We start from the raw sequence: 27,579 nt of genomic DNA, 5'->3' as shown, positions 1-27,579 counted from the left end.
TCGTAATCTGAATATATTGTCTTTAATTACTTATATCTTTATAACTGATGCGACATATTTATAATTTCCGATACGATATCGGTTTTGATTTGCACTCATCTGTTGCCATATTTTCATTCAAGTTGTTACTAATTTAAATTGTTAAAAAGTATACTCAATAGATTTTTTTACAAACCATTTTTTGCGTGTACACAATCTCAGTACTCTGTTACATACATGGAAGACAATTTTTATTGTGCACATATTTCGTATTTATTTAACATCACATTTATATTAGGTATATGTGAACCAACAAAAAATTTGGTAAGTATACTTTTATGTCTGAGACTACATCAATTATATAAATAAACATTGGACAGAATAGTTCCATACTAATCACCAAATAATAATATCGTATCGTTGTGTGTGTTAAATAAAGAATTTAAATAAATAAATCGTATCGGCCAGGTTAAATGCGCTTGCACGTTGTAATAAATGATTTTTTCCCTAGATGGCGTTAATTTTGTAGGTAAAGCAGATTAAGGCTTTTGCGTCAAGTTGTACATGAAAACTGTCTAAGCTAGACGGTCTGAGCATAAATTTTACTGTTTCTTATTTCTTTTTAATAAACATTTATAGAATGAAATATAAATAAGCGGTGTTTAATTAAGTTTAAAATTGTGTGAGGTTGTGTGAGGGATTATACAGGTGGGCGTCGGTAAAACAGTCGCCCCGGTCCGGTGGACCGACAGTCGACACGCAAGCCATACAGGTAGGTTAACATTTACGGTCTGTCGCATTTCGTGGTCCCGTGCGAACTGTCGCGGCCCTTACGTGCTATTATCGCGAAATGCCCGAAGTTTTGTGACCTGTGAACCTGTGTGTGTGATCACAAGTGTCTATACTAAGTGTGTGTGATATGACGAGCTCCAGTGCTGGCGCCTGATCGAGAAGCAGATCATAACGGTAAATATTTAGTTGACTATGACCTGCCTCTGTTTACAGTCAGTCAGGTGACTGAAACTATCGTGTGTACATAATCTGGTTTTAATCCCTTACAAAGATATAATTCTAGTTTATTCTTAGCGTCGGAATGCAATCCACGTAGCGTTGTTTACTCAGAGATTTTAACACCTTTACATGTTGTACCGCTTAGTCAACAGTTTCCATAGAAATGTGTGATTTGACGTGTTATATTGTGCGGGCGATACGAAATTTACCGTTGCTAAGCGAGGATTGAAGAAATTGTCTAATCTCGGTGCTTTATCCGGCTAAGAATCTTATTAGAATTTTAATAAAGAATTCCACCAGTAGTAAGTATAGTACCCACATTTGTTTTATAATCGCATTTCATCGCATAATAACATTCTTGGGAAGGAATGTTAAGTGCATCGTTAATAAGCACGTTTCCGTATTGTAACACTAAACACTATTCAACATGTTATGTCACTAAAAAGCTATCGCTTTAACAGCTAATCTATCGTATGTTTATAATATAACACAAAATTTAAAACTAGAAACAGTCAACTAATATTGAATTGCACCCAAAGTTGGCTGGGCTAACTCTACTGTGAGATACAACTCGAAATGTACGCAACTTGTAAGGAAATTTGGAAAACTATTCAATTAAACGATAGGTTACAAACTTTTTTTTACATACTCCTATAACATAACTTAACTATAACTTAACTATATATAAAACAAAATAAACGTTCACATGCGTCTGTTAATGCATCATTCGAATACTTTTATGATCTTTTGTGAGGGTTTCACTAGAGTTGTAGGAAAAAGTATGTTGTCTACAACTTATCTTTATAGCCTCCATCTTAATCAACGTATTTTATAACCATAACACACTTTATACCTACATATATAACAACTCTCACACTAAACAAGAACAATAAACACTCTTGGAACACTCCCGTGTATCGGAGAGCACAGAAAGCCGTCACTCGTCAGTCCTGTGGATTTTTTTTCCAGAGAACTGTCTATCAACAAGAAGAGGTTGATTGGTCTTTAAGTCCTGTCAATTTAGTGGACATTGTCAAAGACCTTCTATTGGGTGAAAAGAAGACATTTTTGTCTAGTATGAAGATAAGAAGAATTTTTGGCTAGTCTCAATCGAGATGTGCTGCTGTGGCCAAAATCAGTCAGGAGGAACATTTTACTATTTGTTTTATTGACAGAAAAAATATGTGGGAAAATTTAGTTATCATAGTTTGTTTGATATGATACTGTAATACGAAACTAACCGCGAAGCCAATCGATTACAAAGTACCTTGTCGCAGTAACTTAAGAACATCATAATCCTTGTATAGAGGCGATACACAAAACAAAACAAGGCATCAATTATAAGAAACCAGTCTCGATTATAGGTAATGTACACACGGCCTTCTCGTGTAAGGAATAAACAATACAAATTGCTTTTCACAATTCCCATAGAAAGTTACTAGCACTATTGAGCGAATCGAGTAATATTGACGTAAGAAACAATGAGATATTGCAAATATGTGTATAAGTGGTATTTAAGACCCACACGTTAGCTTTGCTTCGCTTTTAAAGTAACGAATATGAAGGTATAAACATTCTATTGAATCAATAATCTAGATCTAGAAATTTGTTTAATTAGGTATATGTTTTTCTTTCATTCTTCTTCCCAGAAATATATTGCGTTATACTCAAGAACTAAGTCAAGAAAAGACGAAAATATTATATATTTTTGATATCTTCAACAGTCCGTTAACAGTTAACCATATGCAAAGTTATATATTACTAGCTGCTCCGCACGGTTTCACCCCCGTGGCTCCACCCCTGTTGGTCGTAGCGTGATGATATAACCTTTCTCGATAAATGGGCTAAAACCGAAAGAATTTTTCAAATTGGACCAGTAGTTCCCGAGATTATCGCGTTCAAACAAACAAACAAACTCTTCAGCTTTATAATATTAGTAACTATAGATATATTGAATTCTTTAAATAAGTATATAATTAGTCTAGAATTCTAGAACCGCTTTCAATTCCTTATCCTCTTATGGAATCTGTTGATTTGGAATAGTCGAAATACCGGTTTGGCACTCTGCATCATTACCTATGTATCAACATAATGTGTCCAATGTCTATACACTATCACCGTATAATAAACACTTATAATCTTGATCGGAAGGAAAACTATATAACCTCTTGAGTTTTGTGTGTTAAATTGTTTGCATGATATGGATAAAAACATAATCCGATTAGAGGATATAATGAGCAAGTTATTATCTCATTAAAATTGAATTAGTTTTAAAGTTACGTCATTGATAAATATTGCGTAAATATTCCAGCATTCGATTGACTATGTAACTTTAAGAAGAATTTCCTAACCCTTAACTTGCTTTGCCAAAAAAATTACATTGATGTCAACTTCCTTTTGTTATACTTATTATTTTGAGACCACACAAAATCTTTATTCATATAAAAGAAATACATTTAAATCTATCTATATATATAAAACTCAAAGACTGATATAGTGATCTATTAACGCACAGCCCAGACCACTGGACGTATCGGGCTGAAGTTTGGCAATCAGGTAGATGTTAGGACGTAGGCATCCGCTAAGAAAGGATTTCCCGAAATTCTTGCGGGAACGGGGAAAAACGGGGATGCACGTACAAAGTCGTGTGCGGAAGCTAGTTATAAATAAGATTCATAGTATAGAGAAATAAGTGAAAAACAATATGGCCTTCCATTCGAAACATTATGGTATGTGGGTATTACTGATACACATTTCGCAGAACCGTTACCAAATTAATAAGTTTGACTGCATTCGTTTCCTTGTAGGTCCGAAAACTGGAGCAAGTGAAAGTATTAATTAATATTAATTACTGCTCTGGACTGGACAAATCTAAGCATTTAACGGTGTAACTATTAGCTTTAACTTTTAACTGTATGGAAAAGATTTTAACAAGAAATATACTATACGTCTTCGTGGACGTATTGTACATAGAAATGCATAAATCTAGGCTTTATTAATAGGATTTTTATGTTTTATTAATATTTGTTAATTGAACTTTAATTGTTCTTATTAATACTAATGTATTTCGTCAAAAATATCAATTACTTACTGACGAACTCTATGATTTAATCTATCCTATATAAAAGACTTCAACGACTTTAGTTCACTAAAATTATTAAATTTTTAAAACGTATATAAAAATTAATATTACTAATTTTACCATTATTTATATATATATTTTTGTGTTTTTTAAACGACAGTAAATAATTTAAGTAATCCATATATACTTTATATATACATATTACATAGCTATAAACAACGTGTCAATCATATTAAAAGCAGAAAGAAATATTTTCAGACTCAAAGTACGTGCTAACTTGCATATTTGCATACACTCATCAATGTCTAACAATACATACATAATGAAGCATGCATTGCAATGGGAATATGAAATGGATTCGATCGACGACACGACTTTCACTGCGATCGTGCGTCGTCGCGCGTGAGGTCAAAACGGACGAATCGATTCGACGCACGTTGCTATCTATACATTATCGGAATATTTATGTGTAAAAAATGTAATGTAAGCACGGTAATTCGAGCTGATTTTATTACGCACATTTGATAGAATATAGAGACGTGACGATATTTTAGCTATGTGCATTTGTATATGATGCATTGAGTGTTACATTATTGTGACTAACATATTAGTATGATTTACAAAATGTTTATTTTTATAATATTTTTTGATTTTTTTCGTACATCTTATCTTACTTCATGATGCAATATCGTGGCAAAAAAACTTGTAGTTACAGTTTTGTGAGCTTTTTTACACTTTAGTACGATGTAGGTATTATTTAACTGTATATAAAATAATAACATTTGAACAGCAGCATAATGTCATTTAAAACAAGTTTACTTTCGTAATGAAAGTATTTCGTAACGCATGTGACATGCGATCGAAACGCGTAGACTGACAAAGAAAGTTTTGTTTACTCCCTCTGAATATGTAGTCTCGACGCTATATTTGTTAACTGCTCGGTTCACTTTCTTCCGTACTGTCTACCTAACTGAATAACTTAAATTTGTTTTAGTATTAATTGGAAGAGCAATATGTAGAACTTAGATTTCAGGTTGTGGTATTTCACATTAGAAATGAGTTACATTTTCTGTGTATAAGGTCCTACCACATATTATAAGTTAAATAATTCAGTTTCAGTATTTTTACAAATATAGCGGAAAAGATCAAGGCAAAAACACACACAAGAAAAGATCATAAAACAGTCTTTAAGACTAGGATCGATGTGAAATATTTAATCAACTGTCACCAGTGTATGTAATGACAATATCATATTATATGTTCACACCTCACTCGCTCAGTTGCAAGCACACGTTACGGCGACAATTAGCTGTGTCAACATCGTATGACGAAACGATACATTTTTATGTATGTATGTAGTTAGTATCCGTCAAGTACACGATTCTAGCTCAAATTATCTTTGATATATAGACTATTTTTCTGTGATGAGTTTATCATAAAAATGTGCAACTTTGTTGCACTTTTCACGTTGTCTTTTGTAAGCGTTTATCATAAGTGACGCATTTAATAAACTGTTAATTCTGTTTTCACGACATATTTTTACATCAAATAAATGTAAACCTTCTTTCGTGTTCAATAATTTTGAGTTTGAGTTCATAGGATTTAATGATTCTACGCCTATTCATGTTCTTAATTATTTGGAAATGTGAAAGTTCTAAAACAAGTTTGTATGTTTATGCTGATAATGTTTAAATGGCGGAACGAATTTGATTGAACTTTGGCAAAGAAATGAGCCATACCAGTAATTATTATGATACTTTTTACTTCCATGTTGCGCCGTTGATACATTATATTACATACTATGTACATCCCTATATAACATGTACGTAATATCAATCCCCAAGTAAATAAATGTAATTTACACAGTTCTAGTTCCTATAAAGGGTGTTCTAGATACTTAATAAGTACGGTTTCTATCGATTAACAAGTACGTCTCGCTTCAGTAGTATGGCTTCATAAAATAATATGATGCAAACGCTATCAGCAACTATGTTGTATATTGAAATTATATGAGGAAATGAGGCAAATATTGGTTGAAGATTTATTATTACAACTTGATTAGCGTATTTGATATAATGGATTACGCTAATGTGTAGTTACAGGAAACATAGCATGATGAATTTGTACTGAGTTTCATCATTATTACAATATGTACATTATAATGAATTTATAAAGAAGTTTAATTATTTGTTTAAATATAAATAAACCTTTGATTAGCATGAAGCAATATGTGGTTATTAGGATACAATATGCTTTCCAAATAATATAGCATGGTTATGATTTGCATTTAATTATGTACTTTGTAAATTTAAAGTTACATCATATTATGCTAAAAATAATAAAAATCACTAAACAGGCATTCGTAGTAACGCTTTTCACAGCAAAATATTATTTGAATGACGCATTGTTACAAAATATTCCATCGAGTTGCAAATAAATCAATGAGTTTTATTGCAATTCGTAGAACACCTTCGTCATGGCCTCTATCATACCTAATTTTGTTTTTTTAGTGTTACAACTTCAAGAAATTGATTAATATGTTGCTAAAAGATTTGTAAAAGTGTTTCTTTGATAAACATTAACATAGTTATTTCCTCGTTAATTTTTCCCTAGAAAATAGTAAAGTAGAGTAAAAACCTCGTCGATTTGATGCGTTGGTATGTTGTAAAATTTTTGACATGATTTTATCTTTGTAACCGAAGCAAAGGGAAATACCTAGTTATGAAAATATTACTCATGTTTCATTTTCATTTGTAATGAACGCACATTTTCACACGTTCTTGAAATAATATCAGATAACAATTATTTCGTTATGTTATTCCGTTTACAATGGCAATTGTAACATTATTCTATATTATGGGTAATAAAATTTACGAAACCATGTATTTTATTATAATTTTTAAAACTTGGAAACTTTTCGAAGGAATCTCTATGTTTAGCAGAAAAACAACACTGTAGCGTAATGGAAAATTAATAAAGCCCACAAAAAATGAAGCTATTAGGCATTTAAACCAAGAAGAATAAATGCCATATGTATCATGTACCTACATTACCGAGAGATAAAGCTTCGCCTTAAATTATAAGAGTATTATCCCGGTCGATACAGCGTCATCAAATTTTCCAAAATTGTAACAATATGGTATTGCATTACGTACATAATTTTGGGAGTTTTAAAAATAAATAATTGAATTACCAACAATAGTAATGTGTCTATTCACCCACGAACCACAGGTCATGGCTCGTGCCCGCACTCGTAAACAATGCTTACAGAAATATTTGTATTGTTAAATAGCTGCTTGTTTCATGTAGGTCAATAGACTGCTTCTGCATTGGTTAAATTTGGGAGCTGGGAAATTGAGGAAAAGTGGATAATGTTGGGAATGGTGTTTTTTTTGGTGAATTTATTAAAATGTCTCACTGAAGTAAGGGGAAGGAGATTTGCAAGAAACACTTAAGTAGATCATAGAAGGGATGAGCCGTTTCTGTTGTAACTAAATGTAATTATTGTAAACTATTATTAAGAAATCATCCGTTGGAAATTATGTTATATTGTTTGTGAAATTAAGTATGTATAGGTTTATAATTACCTGAATATTAAACGATATAAAAATATGTATACCTACATATAATTTATTCAAATTTTTTATTTATTCTTAGGTATGATATGTATAATAACGAGTTTTTTTGAATCGATAAGTAATACGCTGTTATCTGACAAACTTACACAAAAAAATTGTAAAACAAAATTGAACTCAGATCTATTTAGATAAATTTGTTATTTTATCTCACGAGAACGCTTATCGATAATCGGGGTCCGGAACAAATAACCGTAGAATCTTTTTTGTTTTTTTTTTCATGATTGAAGATAACTTTAAGCTTGTATTAATCGCTTGATGAAATTACAATAAGGTTTGATATGAAAAATACATATTCTAAAATATTATCCTTCTATAATTCTTAAATATGCCTAATTGACTATTTTTAATATAAATAATTGAATCACATATACAATCAACACTCGGTAGAGAAGATTTTGGAGAGTTTTTCTACATAAATGTAAATATCCTCTTACGAAAGTATTGACAACTTTTACTTTACAATATATTGGACATTATTGCACGCAGGTGGGTACTACTGTCACTTCGCGCAAAACATCTGATTTTTCAAACTTAAAATGTCTTTATGTATCATACATTGCACTTGTAAGATAATACATACACACACATATTAAGAAAAACCACTATTTTTAACGTTCATGATATTTTTGATGTCATTTTTGTTATTTAAACTAGTTAAAAAACAGTTTAAAAAAGTTCTGTCTTGGACGTCCGTGTGTCTGTATGTGCGGATCCTTTTTCTTGTTAACACGATAGCGACCGAAATACTTTACTAATCGAGTCTTTTTTTTTCTCTTACGCTTGAGTATGCTCAGGAATAGAACCCTTTCATTTTTCAGGGTCTGATTCGATGTGGTTTAATTGTTATTAAATAAACAAAAATAATAATTAATAAATATTTATTAAAAAAAAATTATTTTGGATTTTCCAAATTATTTTATTATGCACTAGCAAACCGGGCGAACTCCGTTTTGCCACCAGAGACACCTATTCTTTGCTATAAACCTCACGGAGCCCGAGACCTTTCCAACGAATGCAAAACCGTGGAAATCGGTTCGTGCGTTCTGGAGTTATAGCGTCAGGAAGGAAAACCCGACTTATTTTTATATAGTAGAAAATATTATATAGTTGTTAATACCTACGTATAAGCTAGTGTAAGGTTTACTCCTTGTTCTACCATATGAGCTCGATGTTACTAAGATGGATATGTCTCTGACTGAAATACATTCATATGAAAAGAACATTTTTGGACGACAAAAACCGGGTCTCTCTTCATCGTTCGCGTTGGAGTGATCACACTCAATCTGTTATCGAACATTCTAATCGGTACATTAAGCTAGAGGAAATCTAAAATCTAAGGTAATAAAGAACAAATTGTATCTATCTGAATGATCATTTATCGATTGCTTTATATCTTGTGTAAAACTTCATAAAAAATAATATCATTGCATAATATGTCAAGACTAAATATCTCCGGTATTTCTAGCGCTTGTCCAGTATATGTATTGTAATTTGTAAGGTGTAAATCTTAATCCATGTCGTAACTCACATGCCGGGCTTACTGAATACTTATAAGAAATTAATTAGGTCAATGTTATGAGAATGTAACATACTTAAACATTACATAATTTTCATATAATAAGGTTAAACATATTGGCATATATTGGACTATAATTGGAAACTAGCTGTGCTCCGCGCTTTTACCCGCAGTGCTCCGCTTCTGTTGGTGTTAGCGAGATGATATACATATATGCCTTCCTCGATAAATGGGAATCTAACACCGAAATAATTTTTCAAATCGGACCAGTAGTTCCCGAGATTAGCGCGTTCAATCAAACAAACAAACGCTTCAGCTTTATAATATTATATATAGTATAGATTAAACACTTCAGGCTCTGGATATACAAATATGATGGTGAAATCATATTTACTTCAATCCCATTATCTAACTGCAAATTTTGACATATATATAATCTAAGTGCTAAGCCGGATCTTACCGTACAATTTTAATTTCTTCACTAATAAGTTATCTCACTTTACAATGCCGTTATCTTGCTGTCAGTGCTAAAACTTGTTACACTTCGTAAACATCTAGTTATAAGTTTTTGATCACTTTAATGATATATGAACATTTTTCTTATTTTCTCTTATATTTCATACGAAATTTTAGTTTTCTCAAAATGTGAGAATAAATAAAAAAAACTTATATTTATGGCGTAAATTCTTTTATATAGCCTAGAGCCCTCTGTTTAATAAATGTGTGGATATGATTAATAGAACAAGCGTCTAACAGTCACCACATATGCAGATAATCCTACACCTAATGAAGAAAGACTAGGTTGATGACTTATCATAGAGCTCCTATAAAGTTGAAGACATAACATATAACACAGCAGTGTCTTTTAAATTCTACTTTTAAATAATAAGCTAAGAACTACATCTTAATCATTTTGAAAGTCAGATCTGGTAATTCGTTGACTGATCGCCGTTACATAGCGGCGCGAGTCAAGTTGACAAATATGGAGCAGGCTCGTCCGTTCCGCCTCGTCGCTGTTTGAGTAATACCTATGGTAATACCGGTCTGCTACCGGCTGGTGTCAACGGAATGTATTGGCAATTTACTGTACATATGTGATCATGATTTGTACTCTTAAAATGTTGAAAGACTCGGGAGGAGACCAAAATATGTGTAAAGGATAGTTGCATTTCAAGTTCCTAGTGAATGATCAAATATAATAAGCAGCTCCGGGTTGTACTGCCTTTGTTTTTATGGCAGCAATCAAAGCATCATGGGTCATCGGATGTTAAGTGGTCACCATTGCCCATAGAAATTATTGCAGATTCTAAAGTTATAACCTACTTACTGCAGGTAAGCCAATCTTTAACCGAACCATGAGCTAAAGTTTGATGCAACAATATTATTACAAAGATTATTTTATTACTACCATTGTAATTAATATGATGAAGAAAGGTTTGTAATTAACAATTAGTGTGATAAATACTACGCTACTATTCTCATACATCATAGTTAAACTATTCAAAAACGTAAAAGTGAAACCCATATTCCCATCGGTATTATGTCTAGTGGCCGTTACTGGGGTCAAATGAAACGTGAACGCCCCTCGAGATGGACGGCCATTCAAAGCCTTTCCGGTGTTTAGTTCCGCTGTAATGATGCCGTTCTGTCAATCTATGAGCGTTACTGGCATTATAACACGAACTGTATTCTAATTGCTATTTGTATTGGGGCGGATTATGGCTTCTTAGACGATGGAGATGGTCTTAGATATAGTGTCGATGGGTAAGTTTCAAATGCAATGCTCTCGATCTAATCTTAAATTTGTTTGTATTGTAAAGGAGAAAAATAGTGTTTGTCGTGAGAAAAGATATTAACATCATTATAACGCCATTATATTGTTGAATTATTAATAGTTTATCTCGATAAATCGTTACATTTTATTATCCACAGATAAATGTATAATAAGTAATAACACAAGTATATTCATTATGGAATATCTTCTACAGATAATCTGTGAATGACTTACACACATGTTAATAGCTACATCAATCCTTCATTGTTCTGCAAATAGCCGTCTTCATGCAGCATTGTTTGGAGTTAAAAGCAAAGGAAATTCGCAATGTTTACGAACAATTCAACAGAAACACAATCGCGCTACTTACACCTGCGTACGCGCAGTTTGCACGCCTGCTTTGAACAACGAAACAAAAGTTATGTTTATTTGTTTTTATTTTAGTGTACTATGAATAAATCTTAAATATGAATTGTATTTGTATGTGAACTTAAATGGAAGGTTTTTGAATAGGTGGAATTCATTATTTTAATTATATTTTTCTAAAATGGTGTTGCTTTATGATGACTATTGAATAATGCCTTTTTATGTTTATAATAAGAATTTTATTAACGTCCATGTGTGATAATATTTGCGTAGATCTATTCTAGCGTAGGTAGGTAGGTACTTGATACCTACACAAAATAAAATGTTCAAGAGCCGCTAAAAAGTTACCGTGGCTACAGTCAACTAGTAAGTACTAAGTTTTGTAATGATATTTATCGAAAAAACATTTATTTTAATAATTCTTATAATAAATAATTGCAATCTCCGTTACTATCTACAATAAACCTTGAATATTTTAGCAACAGTCTACCTTGAAGTATAATTTACTCGTATGAAATTTTTTATATCGGTAATAAAGAATATTAATCTAAACACGTCTGCATATTATTAGCTGCGACTTAACGTGCAGGAAGGCGATCTCTTATAGTAAAAACATATTACGCCATCGAGCCTTTAGAAGAAATGATGTAATGTTGTTGTGAATAATGACTTAAATGGACGAAGATATCAAAAACGTATTGAAATTATTATTTAATGTGTTTTATTAAAATATAAACTTTTTAAATTACATAATATTGGTCGTATTTTATAAATTAATCGACCAAATAACTAGGAGATGGCGAAAACTGCGTCAGCATCCGATAACTAATATGGAGCTTATTAGCTGGTTCTAACGCAACTTTGTTAATTAATATTATGAAACCGGGAATTTTTGAAACCCCTTAAAGTATAATATCAAACTAAAACTTAATTAATAGATATTTCTAAGGTATTTCGACGTGACTTCTATATCTTTATAGCAATTACGTACCACCGGTTCGAATAGTACTTTCTACAGAGAAGATAGGCATGTTATGATTGTAATGTTGTGTAATAGGAATGCAAATGACGACAACCCTCCTTCAGTAAAAGGAAGAAAGGAAGTGTGCGTAAATGATAAGAATTTCTATACTACAGATTATCAAATACTTACTATGTAACCGAATATAAAAATACGGATTTGCTCAAGAATTTCAATCCAATGACACGACAATTTTATAAACCAGACGCTAACTTATCTGATAGCAAATATTTGCAAAGAAATGCTCCCGTCATCTTTGTAGCAAAAAGTGTGCAAAACGAGAATGAATCAAGCACATTCAAGTCTCTCTCGCCGTGTTAGATTAATTAATAATTGCAAATAATGGTTGTAATGATAAATGATCGCTGTATAATGGCCCGCTGGTATGCGTGGCGCGATGTAATTGACTTTGACAAATGCTTTGTATTATATCCGGAGATCATTTGCCGCGTCTTTCTGTTCATCAAATGTTTTTATTTGGTTTTTATTGATGATAACTTTGGGTGTGGATTTAATGATCAGATGAATTTAACGCGTAGGTGGTTTGACCTAGTTTATCAATGTATAAGTTGAATTATTATTTCCGTCCAATCTATTGATAATGAGGGAATGCATTAAATAAGTATTAAATGCGCCTAATAAGAAGAACTTTAATTCGGTAGTATTCTAAACCAATAATTTGAGTAGAAAATAAAATCATTGTTTTAGAATTTTGTTATAATTAAGTTGATTTTGTCACATTTTGTATTGAATTCTGTTGTATTTTGTTTCAGGTCGAAACGGTGACCACATGTCGGCGACATCATGGTGATCGTTACCAGAGTAAGTAACTTCTAGCTTTTCAAAATAAAGTACATACTTAGTACATTTACAATAATAAGATGTAAAACAGTGTGTAAATTATAATTAACTCACATAATATAAACGCTCTATTATGTAAAAACTGAAAATTGTAGAGATGGCAGAAATTAAAAATAAGTCTTGATTTTGGTATCATGTATCAGGTACTCAAACCTAGAACGAATCGTTAATACTCTAAAAATAGAGTATTAATGTCAAATATAATAATTTATAATTATATAATAGAGTCTATTAACTATATAAATTATTAATAATATCCAATCAATACAATTAATATTCCTATATGTACAATAAATAAATTTTCATTCATTCATTAAATATTTTCCTTTCGAATAATGAAAGTAAAAAAACTATCCCACGCAAAACACAATATTTCAAGTGCAAAGTTCAAGGTTCGATACAAAGTGACTTGCCTTGAATTAGTGAGCCTCACAATGAATCGAACTGAGTGCAATTATAAGTGCATAAGGATACTTACGCTTGCAGAACTTGACTCGATGATGTATTTTAACTACGGGTCTGTGTGTGTGTGTATTTTGTTTACTCATTATTCTGCGATGCTAGGATATAGATCCTATAATGTAGATTGTAGAGGTAAGAGGATCTAGAAAAATATCCAAATGCTTTGTAAACTCTTGCATAATAATTGCAAATTAGGAACAGGCTTATCTTAAATTTTTCTATATAAAGAAGACATTTAGTTCGTAATAATATCTAATGCTTTTGTTCCAACAATTTATAGACTACAAGCCCGCATAGGACAAAAATATGGGTCAAATGAACCACCATGGGACATATCTAGAACGATAGCAGAGCAAAAAATAATAAGATTCATCACTATGCCGTCACTTGTAAGCTGTCCAACTGAGTGCAGATGAGAATTGAAAAGTACAGGTAGACTCGGTAAATTTTGGTCATATATTTTTGTACGGCATTCTTAACCATCGATAGATCCATTAAAAATAATAAGAAACCGCTCAGGGGGGTAACCGGCACCTTTAGAATAACAGTCTTATTATGGGTACGTTTTGTTGCGTTCACAAAATAATCTTACTTTTTTGGCACCGGGACCTTCTAAAACATATGAAAACCAATTGCAACAAGACTGTTTCGAGCGGTTTCGAGACGTCAATCGAAAAATTGGAACCGGCACGCTCTCTTTGACATTTAGCATTCTTGTTATAATGTCAATAATGACAGTTTTAAGCAATTTTAGTGAAGTTGTAAATATGGAACTTTTATAACATTATTTTGAATATTATTAAAAGAATACACATCAAATTTAAGTGAAACGTATGTAGTTGGAAATCTATTTAATAAATGAAGCTTTTAAAGAAGATAATACATTTATTATATTAAAAATGCAAAATTAACATAACTACATCGGGTTGTTCCAAGAAAAGGCTTCAAACCTTTTGATTTAAGAAGAATCGTGTAAATAATTTATTATTGCGAAGTGCGCAATCATCACGAGTCTCTATGAGATATGGGGGCAGCATATGAACAATCTTAAAATACAATTATAACCTACAGATTTATCTGTGTAAGATAAAAGTAATGTAAGTACCATACCCAATGCAAATCTTAAGAGTATATTTAAAAATACGTTTGTTTATGTACACATTCTCCACTTGTTATTTCTCTATATAATAAAATGCAACCCTACTTATTCTCTAAACATAAATTTTATCTAATACCTACTTAATGTAAATCTATAAAAGATTGTTTATTATTTCTTCTTGATTCAATATATTTTATCATGTTATATTATTTATATAATAAAACACTTAAAAGTAAATCTACACTCAAATGCACTACCCATATTATACTTATGTTAGGGATCTCATTTAATTTTGAGAAGTAATACCATTATTTATTTCCAGGTTCTACAATCAATTCCGAGCACTAGGGATAAGATTACCCAGCGTAACCACATGGAAGCATTGATAGTATTCAAGAAACTATAAAGTGCCAGCGCAACATGAATATATTTTTTTCAATAGGAAGCAATATCATGCTTTAAATGTATTAGTGCAATTAAAAACATATTTTATAAATCCAAAATCTTTATTTAGTCCTTTTTATTTATTCATTGACAAAACATTTGCTCCTTTACTTCTCTTGATAACATTTATATATATATAAAAATGTAATAAAACATGGAATTATTTGAAAATAGATTCAATCCTATTTTGATTAAATATTAATTAAAAACAATTAGGTATATTACTCAAATCCAAATTTGTAAGTAAATAGCATATTAAAAAGACCCTTGATTAAAAAAATAAAGTCTTATTTATAATACCAGCCTTTAAAACTTAAAATGCAATAAACAAAAACTTTATATTTACATCACAATGAATAATTCCTGCACTAATAGTTTAATGGTATTTATATTTTTATTTTAAATTTAAATCAATTATTGTATTTGCATAATATAGAGTAGATAAATAATTCAAAAACTTGCAGTACTTATGTATACTTTTAATTTCATTTTTACTTAAAATGAAAACAATGTAGGTACTATATTAAGGTACAATTAAATTTTTACATTTTCTTTGAATATTTTAAGTGTAGACATGGTGGCGCCTCCCCCAACTTGAAGTTCTCACTACCACATGATCATCTCCCAAGCCGGTACTTCCTTGTTCAATGTTTGGGCAAGCCGGCAATCAACACAACTGTGAAAGATAAATTGGATTTAAACTGATTCTTTGTTGCTTTAAAATTTAATAAGTACATTTAATATGTTTACTTTTATTATTAAAGGGCTTGTCATGGTGTATGTAATTTAAGATGTTTTTTTAAACAATGTCGGTATAGTTTGTTAAATAATAAATACTTTATTTGTTAATCATTTTTCAAGAATTTTAACATTTTAGTTGTTTATCTTGCAATTCTTAATATCGTATTAAAAAAAAAGTTAAATGTGTACAGTGTAGGTGTGTAATTCCTTACAAAACTGTTAATATAAGTAGCTTCTAACCAAACATAGATAGGTTTCCTTATAAATTAATATAAATATTTACTTTTGACCAGCTGCTCTAGTTTTTGTGAACTCCCAAATCATTTGCACTTAAACTTTCAGCAGAGAACACAGAGCAAGTAATTGGCAGAGAATTCTATCAACTTCGTCTCATCATAACTTTTACCTCGTTGGGAGTTATTCATGTACCTATCTTTGTCTTTGTAATTTCGGGGTCAGGGAGCTTCGCGCACTCTGCACAATGTTCTGCTGTAAGTTAAATAAAAATTACTTCAATTAAGTAACAATAATCAAAACAGACGAAATCATGCAAAAACCAAAACTTTATTCGTAAAAATATATCTCTGTAGTCTGTTATCATAAATCGTCCTTACTCGTACTTTAACTTACCTTGCTATTTCAATATTGCTTTTTCGCACTTTCCCATTTATCCAAAGATGAGATTCACATATTTAAGTTTAAGTTTATCTGAAATTTTAGATAATAAAAAAAAACGATCGATTTTAATAAATGAGGACAGTGACATGACATTTTGATTTTTGACGTTTAATGTTCGATACAAATCATTACGACTTGGCCTAAAAGCCTCGTAGCCAAGCCATTAATCCTAAAAAAATAGACAAAACTTCGGAATTCATTCGCTCTTTGGACATTGTAGGCAATCGTCTTGCAATCGTATAGTAATCATGTTGAAAAGGCTCCCGGTAACAAAATAAAGTAAGATTATTTTGTGAACTCAACAAAACAAGGTTGTTATTATAAAAATGGCGGTGATTGAAAATTAAACGTCAAAAATCCAAATGTCATAATCACTGTCCTCGTATTTTTATCTAAAATTTGGATAAATCAAATTGAAAAATTGCGAAAGATAAGTAATATGCATTAAAGAATGCATGAAAGAGGCATGAAAGAGCAATTGAAATAGCAAGGTAAGATAATATACGAGTAATAAATATATCTAAAACATTGGACGATTTATGATAACACAGATATATTTTTACGAATAAAGTATTGGTTTTTGCATGATTTCGTCTGTTTTGATTATTGTTAATTGAAGTAATTTTTATTTAACTTGCAGCAGAACATTGTGCAGAGTGCGCGAAGCTCCTTGACCCTGAAGTTACAAAGACAAAGGTACATAAATAACTCCCAACGAGTTAAAAGTTATGCTGAGACGAAGTTGATAGAATTCTCTGAAATTATAAGTGCAAATGATTTGGGAGTTCACAAAAACTAGAGCAGCTGGTCAAAAGTAAATATTTATATTAATTTATAAGCAAACCTAAGTATCTATGTTTGGTTAGAAGCTAAGTACTTATATTAAAAGTTTTCTAAGGCATTGTACCTACACATTTAAGTTTTTTTAATACAATATTAAGAATTGCAAGATAAACAACTAAAACGTTGAAATACTTGAAAAATTATTAACAAATAAGGTATTTAACAAACCATACCGACATTGTTTAAAAAACTTCTTTTTAGACGTTTACCTACATACACCATGACAAGCCCTTTAATAATAAAAGTAAACATATTAAATGTACTTATTAAATTTTAAAGCAACAAAGAATCAGTTTAAATCCAATTTATCTTTCACAGTTGTGTTGATTGCCGGCTTGCCCAAACATTGAACAAGGAAGTACCGGCTTGGGAGATGATCATGTGGTAGTGAGAACTTCAAGTTGGGGGAGGCGCCACCATGTCTACACTTAAAATATTCATATTTGTATCATACATCTGAAAATGTAAAAATTTAATTGTACCTTAATATAGTAACTACCTACATTGTTTTCATTTTAAGTTTAATAAAAATGAAATTAAAAGTACACATAAGTACTGCAAGTTTTTAAATTATTTATCTTCTCTTTATTATGCAAATACAATAATTGATTTAAATTTAAAATAAAAATATAAATACCATTAATCTATTAGTGTAGGAATTATTCATTGTGATGTAAATATAAAGTTTTTGTTTATTGCATTTTAAGTTTTAAAGGCTGGTACTATAAATAAAACTTAATTTTTTTAAATCAAGGGTGTTTCTAATATGCTATTTACTTACAAATTTGGATTTGAGTTATATAATATATCTACCTAATTGTTTTTAATAAATATTTAAGCTAAATAGAATTGAATCTAATTTCGAATACTTCCATGTTTTATCACTTTTTTTTATATAAATGATATCAAGAGAAGTAAAGGAGCAAATGATTTGTCAATAAATAAATAAAAAGGACTAAATAAAGATTTTGGATTTATAAATGTTTTTTATTGCACTTAAACATTTAAAGTATGATATTGCTTCCTATTGAAAAAAATATATTCATGTTGCGCTGGCACTTTATAGTTTCTTGAATACTATCAATGCTTCCATGTGGTTACGCTGGGTAATCTTATCCCTAGTGCTCGGAATTGATTGTAGAATCTGGAAATAAATAATGGTTTTATTTCTCAAAATTAAATGAGATCCTTAACAACAGATTACATAAGTATAATATGGGTAGTGTATTTGAGTGTAGATTTACTTTTATAGTCTTATATTCTATATAGGTAAATAATAACATGATAAAATATATTGAATCATGAAGAAATAATAAACAATCTTTTATAGATTTACATTAAGTACCTATTAGATAAAATTTATGTTTAGGGAATAAGTAGAGTTGCATTTTATTATACAGAGAAATAACAAGTGGAGAATGTGTACTTATACAGACGTATTTTTAAATAGATTTGCATTGGGTATGGTACTTACATTATATGGTACTTACACAGATAAATCTGTAGGTTATATTGTATTTTCAAATTGTTCATATGATGCCCCCATATATCATAGGGACTCGTGATGATTACGCACTAATTTACTATTTAGGTACACGATTCTTCTTAAATCAAAAGGTTTGAAGCCTTTTCTTCGAACAAGCCGATGTAAAGTTCTATTATTATCTGATAACTGTCAAATTGTCAAATAGATCGCAGTTCGCACCGGTCCCAATAATTGAGTGAACTATTACGAGTGACGTCATCAAAATTGCTACAAAAACAAAATCAGTTTAACGCTGCAACAAGCTTGCGTTAAGGGTGTCACGGTACGAAAAGACATAGTAATGTTATAATAAGCTTGCTATAAGAGATGCCGGTTACCCCCCAGTGCCGTACAAAAATGTTGGTCCACCAAGTCGGAATTTTTATTTAATTTCCGAGAGTTACCGGGGGTAAATTTGGTCATTTGACCATGTACGGCATCTGTGTCATACTATTGCTATACTGCTTTTAATCCATTATTCCGCAACGCCGTACAAAAATCATGGGGACAAGGGGAAAAAATCGAGAGTTGTAATCCCCTCTCTTTCCCCACTCCAGGGGGTCATTTGACACAACACGAAATAAATTTATTTTTAAAGTATTTTATGCATAGATAATATTTTTTCATGTGCCGTACATTTTCGTTGGTTCAAAGGGGAAAAATCTGAAAAAGAAAAAATCCATATAACGAAATGTTTGCTTTATATTTTTATAATAAAATATAAATATACATTAATATTAAGAAGCTCGAGGTGGTTAATTATCACCTTGGAAAGTCGGAATCAGGTGGAATGGACTCCGTTAAATTGATGAACTAATAAAAAAACTATGAACGAAAAGATGTGAATTATATGCAATCAGTCCATGAATACAGGTAAAGTCACAAGCAAATGCTAGTAATATATACATATTCAAAATGTACAAGTAAAGCGCTTTCAAATGATACCAAACACTGCATATTTATCTTAACTTTATTTTTTTACTCTGTATGTTTTGTCCGCTAGAGGGCGCCACATTAGATTTTGTGAAACCCCATATAGCCTTTAGCTAGCTGGTCGTTGGTTATCCAGTGAACAATTCAGACGCCTCTAATGATATGTCATGTCGAATTCTGATAAGTAGTTTAGAAGTTACGAGGGAATAGATGAACATACATACATGACCTGTAAACAACCATAACCCTCCTTTTGCTTTGCCGTAGTTGGGTAAAAATATGTTAATGCCGTACTGTATCAAATGGCCATAAAGCACTCTTAAAATTGTAGCTTTCGTCGCTTTCATCAGCCTAAAAGATGTGGTCTGCACAAAAATGTACGGCATCGTTTTTTCCTAATTTATCTATGTTAATACTATTTAAAACAACGGATAAAGTGTAGAAAACTATTATATTTCATTAATCTACGATGTTTAAACTTTAACAAAATTTCTGGTTTTGCATTTCTCTATAACTTTTTTTAGAACGGTTTCTTTTGAACGGCAATACTATACAACAATTGAATTTTACAATATCATGTTAAAAAAAAAGTTCCCGTACAGGGTCAAATGACCTTACAGCTCTTTATATCAAGAATTCGATGAAATTAAGATGATAATTGGTATACATTTAAAAGAACAATTATTTTTTGACGGCATTGCTTTTAATAGTACTTTTGAGTGCTAGATAATGTTTTGGAACCGAAGCCGTACTTAGTCAAATGACCCCCTGGAGTGGGGAAAGAGAGGGGATTGCATCTCTCGATTTTTCCCCTTGTCCCCATGATTTTTGTACGGCGTTGCGGAATAATGGATTAAAAGCAGTATAGCAATAGTATGACACAGATGCCGTACATGGTCAAATGACCAAATTTACCCCCGGTAACTCTCGGAAATTAAATAAAAATTCCGACTTGTTGGACCACCATTTTTGTACGGCACTGAGCGGTTTCTTATTATTTTTAATGGATCTATCGATGGTTAAGAATGCCGTACAAAAATATATGACCAAAATTTACCGAGTCTACCTGTACTTTTCAATTCTCATCTGCACTCAGTTGGACAGCTTACAAGTGACGGCATAGTGATGAATCTTATTATTTTTTGCTCTGCTATCGTTCTAGATATGTCCCCTGGTGGTTCATTTGACCCATATTTTTGTCCTATGCGGGCTTGTAGTCTATTAAGCAGTAGGCTATCAGCTAGTTTTTACCCGACTACGGCAAAGCAAAAGGAGGGTTATGATTTTGACAGGCTATGTATGTATGTATGTATGTATGTATGTATGTATGTATGTATGTATGTATGTATGTATGTATGTATGTATGTATGTATGTATGTATGTATGTATGTATGTATGTTCATCTGTTCCCTCATAACTTCTAAACTACTTATCAGAATTCGACAAATGACATATCATTAGAAGCGTCTTAATTGTCCGCTGGTTATAGGCTATATGGGGTTTCACAAAATCTAATGTGGCGCCCTCTAGCGGACAAAACATACAGAGTAAAAAAATAAAGTTAAGATAAATATGCCGTGTTTGGTATCATTTGAAAGCTTTTTACTTGCACATTTTGAATATATATATATTACTAGCATTTGCTTGTGACTTTACCTGTATTCATGGGCTGATTGCATATAATTCACATCATTTCGTTCCTAGCTTCTTTATTAATTCATCAATTTAACTTTTGTCAATATTATGCGCCAAAAATACACTTTAACACCAAAATAGTACAAATAATAAAAAGTAAAACAACTAAAACCCAACTTCGACAAAAAACGACGCTGAAAAAGTATAAAACAAGATTTTCAGAATTCCACTATGTAGAGATAAATTTTCATGTTTGGAAAGGCGTAGTCACACGTTGTCAAAGTGCTACGGTAGATATATGTAATGTGTGACTACGCCTTTCCAAACATGAAAATTTATCTCTACATAGTGGAATTCTGAAAATCTTGTTTTATACTTTTTCAGCGTCGTTTTTTGTCGTAGTTGGGTTTTAGTTGTTTTACTTTTTATTATTAGCAATTCATAAATTAGTGATACAATATTTGTGGAACACAAAATAACCAGCAGACACACAACAAAATTGTACCTGTAATTTATCTTTAGCAACCTTCACTCTCAATTTATAATCAGCATCAAAAAATGTATACCAATTACCGAAATACACGTTAAATATTTGTACACATTTGGAAGCGAGTGAAAACGTGCCACTTCTAAATTGGGTCTTTCAAACGTAGCGGCGTTGCAAGCCGACGGACAGGATTAGGCTATGAAACGCGCGTGCGAATATTTCTTAGTATGCGGTATATAGCACGATTTGGTAATATTATGTACGAGGTACGTGACCGAAGTACTTTCTTCTTGGGTATGAGTGTTGTTTTTGAAATGCTTGGATAAAATGGTTGATCTTTTTGTACCGTTTCTTGAAGGGAAGAAAATGTAATGAATAACAGTGTTGCGGTCTTGTATGTTAATATTATAAAAGGTATAAATTAAGTAAATGTAGTTTATTGAGATTTAGTTACTTAACAGTACAAGTAATTTCTTTGGAAACTTTTAAATTCTTTGGAATATAAATAAAAAAAATATTATGAACTATTAGTAAATAATTGTATCAATAGCTTATTCCGCTACTTAGAGAAACTATTGAGATATATTATGTACATTTAAGAGGATTAATAAGTATTATCAAATATGCTATCATCTTTACTCATAAACGCGCTCTTAGCGGCCGCAATCGTGAATTACAGCGGAATATAGCGGGTTCCGATCTGTGCGTTTGGCAACACATTCCGACCATTTCTTCAAAACTAGCACCTGCCGGGTCGTTCACCTTTCACATACATGTGCGCATATGATTTATAGTCATTTGGCTTTATTGTTTTTCGCTTTTCTATGCTATCACTTATGTGTTATTGCGTGTGACGATGAACATTCAATGTTTGCTCTTAAATATTATTTTGTTTTGGATTAAAGCTCTACGATGTAGTTATACAACAAGATTTACATTTAATTTTCTTTGACCTTGATGCATATTTTTTAATATTTTTATACAAATTTACTCGCCCACCTGCGACTTCGGGTTATTAGAGATTTTTGTGAAAATCCCTACTATTTTTCTAAATTCTAATATTTCTTATATTAAATTCAATTGTTATCAGTATAATATACAAATAAACTATCATGTACGTTGGCTAAATAAGTAGCTGCTATGCTATTATGACCCTAAAACTGAAACTACAATGTTCTTGTATAAATATTCAATTTTATATACATAGTATAGATTAGCAGCAGCGAGTCAATGTTATGCTCAACGATTGTAAGATAAGTCATAATGTTATGTTCGAAGTTATCTATTTTATTATGAAAATGCAGGTATTTTGAAAATTGATAGAAAGACTTTCTAAACTAGAAAAAATATAGAAGACGAGTTTAGAAAGTGGTTATTGCATATAATTTCTTTAACCGGTATACCTATAGTTAACAATTTGTATACTGTAATTAAATAATACATGGAAATTAAATAAAAATAAGAGTTCTAACAGACGAACGGCAAGTTATGAACGGCAGAGGCTACTTCAGCCGTCGCCACATGTCGATGGCAGTCGTCGGCGCGTCGACGGCAGCAGTCGCCAGTCAATATGTCAACCTTAACCTATTGACCGTACGTGCATCCATTACTGCCACACTATATTGAACTTTATCACATGAGGAATACAGGTCAATTCCGTAAACGTTGTGGTACCGTCCTTGATCCGGAAAATGATTATTTTGAATAATTTTGTCAGTTGTAATGTAAGCATTAATAACAGCAACTTTATTTTTCATGCATGATTTACTTCATTTGATATCTTAATCCTTCAAGCGCCGTGATCTAGACAAATATATAAAATCATTGTTCCTAGCTACCGGGGTCCCATGCGACGCGCGAAGGCTTAATCATATTATTATAAAGTATTATTAAAATAATGTGTAATTAATAATATTGCGATTCTAAAGTAAATACTCCCTTACATAGACAATATAACAAAACAAATAATTTACACAAGACAAAAATTGTTAGAAAGAAAGTTAATAATATTGTATTCGACTGTACTCAATGTAATGTATGTAGAAGTTTACAATCAAATTTAATGGTTTTCTAGGTCAAATGTCAAGCAAAAATTGGACTGATATTGGGCACTATTTCAAGCACAATTTTTTGAGACGTAAATTGTTCCTATAGCTCGTTCGATATTCGCGCACTGAGGTGAGTATGCTGGGCGTAGAACCTACGCCCAGCATACTCACTGAACGAAGCCTGTAACTCCGAAGTTATTCGAGCACTGTTTTTTCTTTTTGGGCACCGTTTGGCACTATTTGGGAACTATTTTTTGAAGTATGAATTATGTTTGAAGCGTATACAGATTCTCCGGACGGAGGTGAGTATGCTGGGCGAAACCTTCGTCCAGCATACTCATCGAACTATGGCTATAACTTCGCAAGTACAAGAGCACTATTTTTTTCCTTTGGGCACTATTTAGCACTATTTCAGAACAGTTTTTTGACATTCATGAAATATCAGGATTCCATGGTGAGTTGTGGTGAGTATGCTGGACGAAGGGACACGTTATCTACTGAATTACCAGTCATTACATTTAGAACCTTGATTGCTCAACTAATTGACTTAATCGAGTCATTATTGAATTAATATTATTTCTTTTATAACATTTATACCGATATAGAACTCTAAATAAAAAAGAGCTTTCATGCAATAATATAAGGCTATTTATTCTCTCTTATATACGCGAAAATTGATGTGTCTGCTTTACATTTGGGAGTGTTTGTTGTGATATAGGTACTATCTAATTTACATACAAAATGCATATTCTTTATTTTATTTGTACTTTATATATGTTTGAATAAAGTAGTCAATTCATTTTTACTAATTTCGATCTGGAAATCAAATAGGAGATTAGAAATATATCTGACCTGTACCATAGGATAATTTAAGGACCGGACACATATTAATAAAAGAGATAACTATATCTACTACTAATGTTTTAGTTCAATTTTTCAAAAAAATAAGCAATTCACATTTAACAGATAATTATGAGTATTAGTAAATCATCGATCGACCCGAGACGTTGCGGTCAAGTGATAAACTTATCAATTGCTCTTACCAAAGATTGTGCACCGGTTGTGTTCGTAGTTTTAAATAAAAATGTATATTTGTGAATTATGATGGATTTTGTTACTTTCGAGGTGGGTTGAAAACCTTTTCAAATTTAAACAGTTTTAGATGTTATTTTCTTTGCATATCAATTCTTTGGTATTTATTATTACAAAAGTTTACAGTTTCTTTCTTTATTGATTGTGTGATCTTTTAAACATTTAATTACTTTACTTCAAAAGTGTCTGTTTTAATTTGTTTACCTTCCACTTTTACTTAGAACAAAAAATTCAATTTATTTTTATACATATACTAATTATTTCTCGACAACACCTCTTAAGATTTAAAGATGATCTTAAGATATTTAAGATTACCTAAATCACTAAATAAACAACAATTTATTTGCTAACAATGAATCGATACTTTCACAAGCAGCATAAATGAGTCTAGACACTCAAAGCTTCAAGTCCCAAGCATAACAAATAAGCCTCACAGCTCACTTTCTTCAAATAAGTATACTATAGCTATTGTCTTCACTCTACCGGTCGCATGCGCACAAGAATTCATTGAATTTATTTGGAGACGAGTGCGTGTGCGCCCATAAAGAATTCGGATGTATTTTTTTAAATAATTATCCTATTATTTGTAAGCTTTTTAAATATTTTTGCTGTTCAGAAAGATATACAGATACATATATATTTTTAATGTGTTCAAGGTTTATTGCTATTCAGAATATGCATGAATAATTAATATAAAATAGGAAAGTGAAAAACGCGAACACGCCAAGGTCGGATGTGAAATTTAATCGAAAATGACAATTTAAATCTAGTGTTCTAGTTACCATATTAGCTTTAAAATGTTTAAAATAATATACTGAATGTGGGATCTGCTTAAATTTCAACTATTGGTATCCATAAATTACAATCTTTTTATGCTTCCATGTAGGTAAATGTAGAGTGAATGGCTTAAATATTCATTTTCAACATTTAGGCTTTTCTGAAGCTATCAATATCATTCCAAATATTTTATGATAGTATCGAAATGAAATCACAACACAAAGCCTTTTAAGAAACCTTCCTAGTTTATCCAAAATCGTGGTCACTTTTTTAGAAGTAGCTATTTTATGTGTACATGTCCGTGGTACAGACTGTTAACTATATGTATAATCAAAAATCGTGGTCACTGTTCAAATACAGCAACTTTCCAAAATCATGGTCACTGTTCACATACTTTACGTCTGGAATGTTCCTTCCAGGGAGATTACATATGGATCGAGCCAGTGTCCGGTCGAGAGTTCGATGTAGCCATCGGCGCGAGGGTGCTCGCGGCAGAGGGCCGGCGGATCCGGGTGCGAGATGACGACGGGCAGGAGCAATGGCTACCGCCGGAGCGCCGCATCAAGGCCATGCATGCGACCTCCGTGCATGGCGTGGAGGACATGATATCGTTGGGCGATCTGCATGAAGCTGGCATATTGCGGAACCTGCTTATACGATACAATGATAACCTTATTTATGCAAGTACTTTTTACTGTTTAGTATTGGAAAATTAATTTGCGATTGCTCTAATATCGGATGTACATCAATTCTCTTCTTCCATCTAACTTGATCTCTTTAGAAAAGTCTGTCTAATATAAAAAAATAAAATTTTCTGACTATAGCGAAATCGAGTACCTACCTCAGAACATCTAAGTTTTTCTACTTAAAATACAATCAATGGAAATTTCATTAATTAACACTACGCACCCTTCACTTCCAGACATACACAGGCTCCATCCTAGTAGCGGTGAATCCGTACCAAATCCTGCCCATATACACCGCAGACCAGATAAAGCTCTACAAGGAGCGGAAGATCGGCGAGCTACCCCCACACATATTCGCAATTGGTGACAATGCGTACGCACACATGCGCCGCTATGGGCAGGACCAATGTATCGTTATTAGTGGTGAATCGGGTGCTGGGAAGACTGAATCCACGAAGCTTATATTGCAGTACCTTGCAGCGATCAGTGGGAAACACTCTTGGATTGAACAACAGGTATTTCACTTTATTTATTTGAGCCTTAGTAGAATCTAAGTCAAGGACAAACGTGTGCACACATGTGCCGCTATGGGATCAATTTATTGTCATCAGCGAAATCTGGTACTGGGAATACTCGAAGCTAATATTGCAGTATCTTGCATTTTTGCTGGCAAGAACATTCTTGTATTGAACAGCAAGTATTTGATGCTCATTCTGTGTAGGAACTAAGTAGATTATGGTTAAGTCCATTAATTAATCTTATTACCTTATTATTTCTTTAAAGGCGAAGAAGCATGTTAAAGGTCAATATTATTTAATAATAAAAATCTTATATTAGCCCGTATTATCTTAGCCCGTAGTTACATCCCTACATATACGTAT

General features: G+C 31.8%; 1 protein-coding gene and 3 long non-coding RNA genes across 4 annotated transcripts in view; 3 read left to right on the top strand and 1 right to left on the bottom strand.

Annotated features, from left to right (window-relative positions):
• The first annotated feature begins 738 nt into the window (after nucleotides 1-738).
• Nucleotides 739-27,579, top strand: part of ck (unconventional myosin-VIIa ck) — a 42,772-nt gene continuing 15,931 nt past the window's right edge. The window contains exons 1-4 of the mRNA XM_090110985.1: nucleotides 739-945; nucleotides 13,161-13,209; nucleotides 26,432-26,692; nucleotides 26,935-27,213. Coding sequence (XP_089967111.1) covers nucleotides 13,192-13,209; nucleotides 26,432-26,692; nucleotides 26,935-27,213 — 558 coding nt within the window. The 5' untranslated portion in view covers nucleotides 739-945; nucleotides 13,161-13,191. The remainder of the gene's footprint in view (nucleotides 946-13,160; nucleotides 13,210-26,431; nucleotides 26,693-26,934; nucleotides 27,214-27,579) is intronic.
• On the top strand, nucleotides 14,230-15,312 carry LOC149910170 (uncharacterized). The gene is made up of 2 exons (XR_016457607.1): nucleotides 14,230-14,807; nucleotides 15,132-15,312. It is a non-coding gene; the product is annotated as an uncharacterized LOC149910170 (long non-coding RNA).
• Nucleotides 15,718-16,343, bottom strand: LOC149910169 (uncharacterized). Its single transcript, XR_016457608.1, has 2 exons — nucleotides 16,278-16,343; nucleotides 15,718-15,929 (listed from the first exon to the last, which is right to left on the bottom strand). It is a non-coding gene; the product is annotated as an uncharacterized LOC149910169 (long non-coding RNA).
• Nucleotides 16,897-17,927, top strand: LOC149910168 (uncharacterized). The gene is made up of 3 exons (XR_016457268.1): nucleotides 16,897-17,163; nucleotides 17,313-17,486; nucleotides 17,834-17,927. It is a non-coding gene; the product is annotated as an uncharacterized LOC149910168 (long non-coding RNA).

Source organism: Colias eurytheme, chromosome 2 (genome assembly GCF_061535395.1).
Source record: "Colias eurytheme isolate Ceu_HAF_F1 chromosome 2, ilColEury1 Martin Lab GWU primary, whole genome shotgun sequence".
NCBI classification, from domain to species: Eukaryota; Metazoa; Arthropoda; class Insecta; order Lepidoptera; family Pieridae; genus Colias; species Colias eurytheme.
This window is presented reverse-complemented; position numbering and strand designations above follow the sequence as displayed.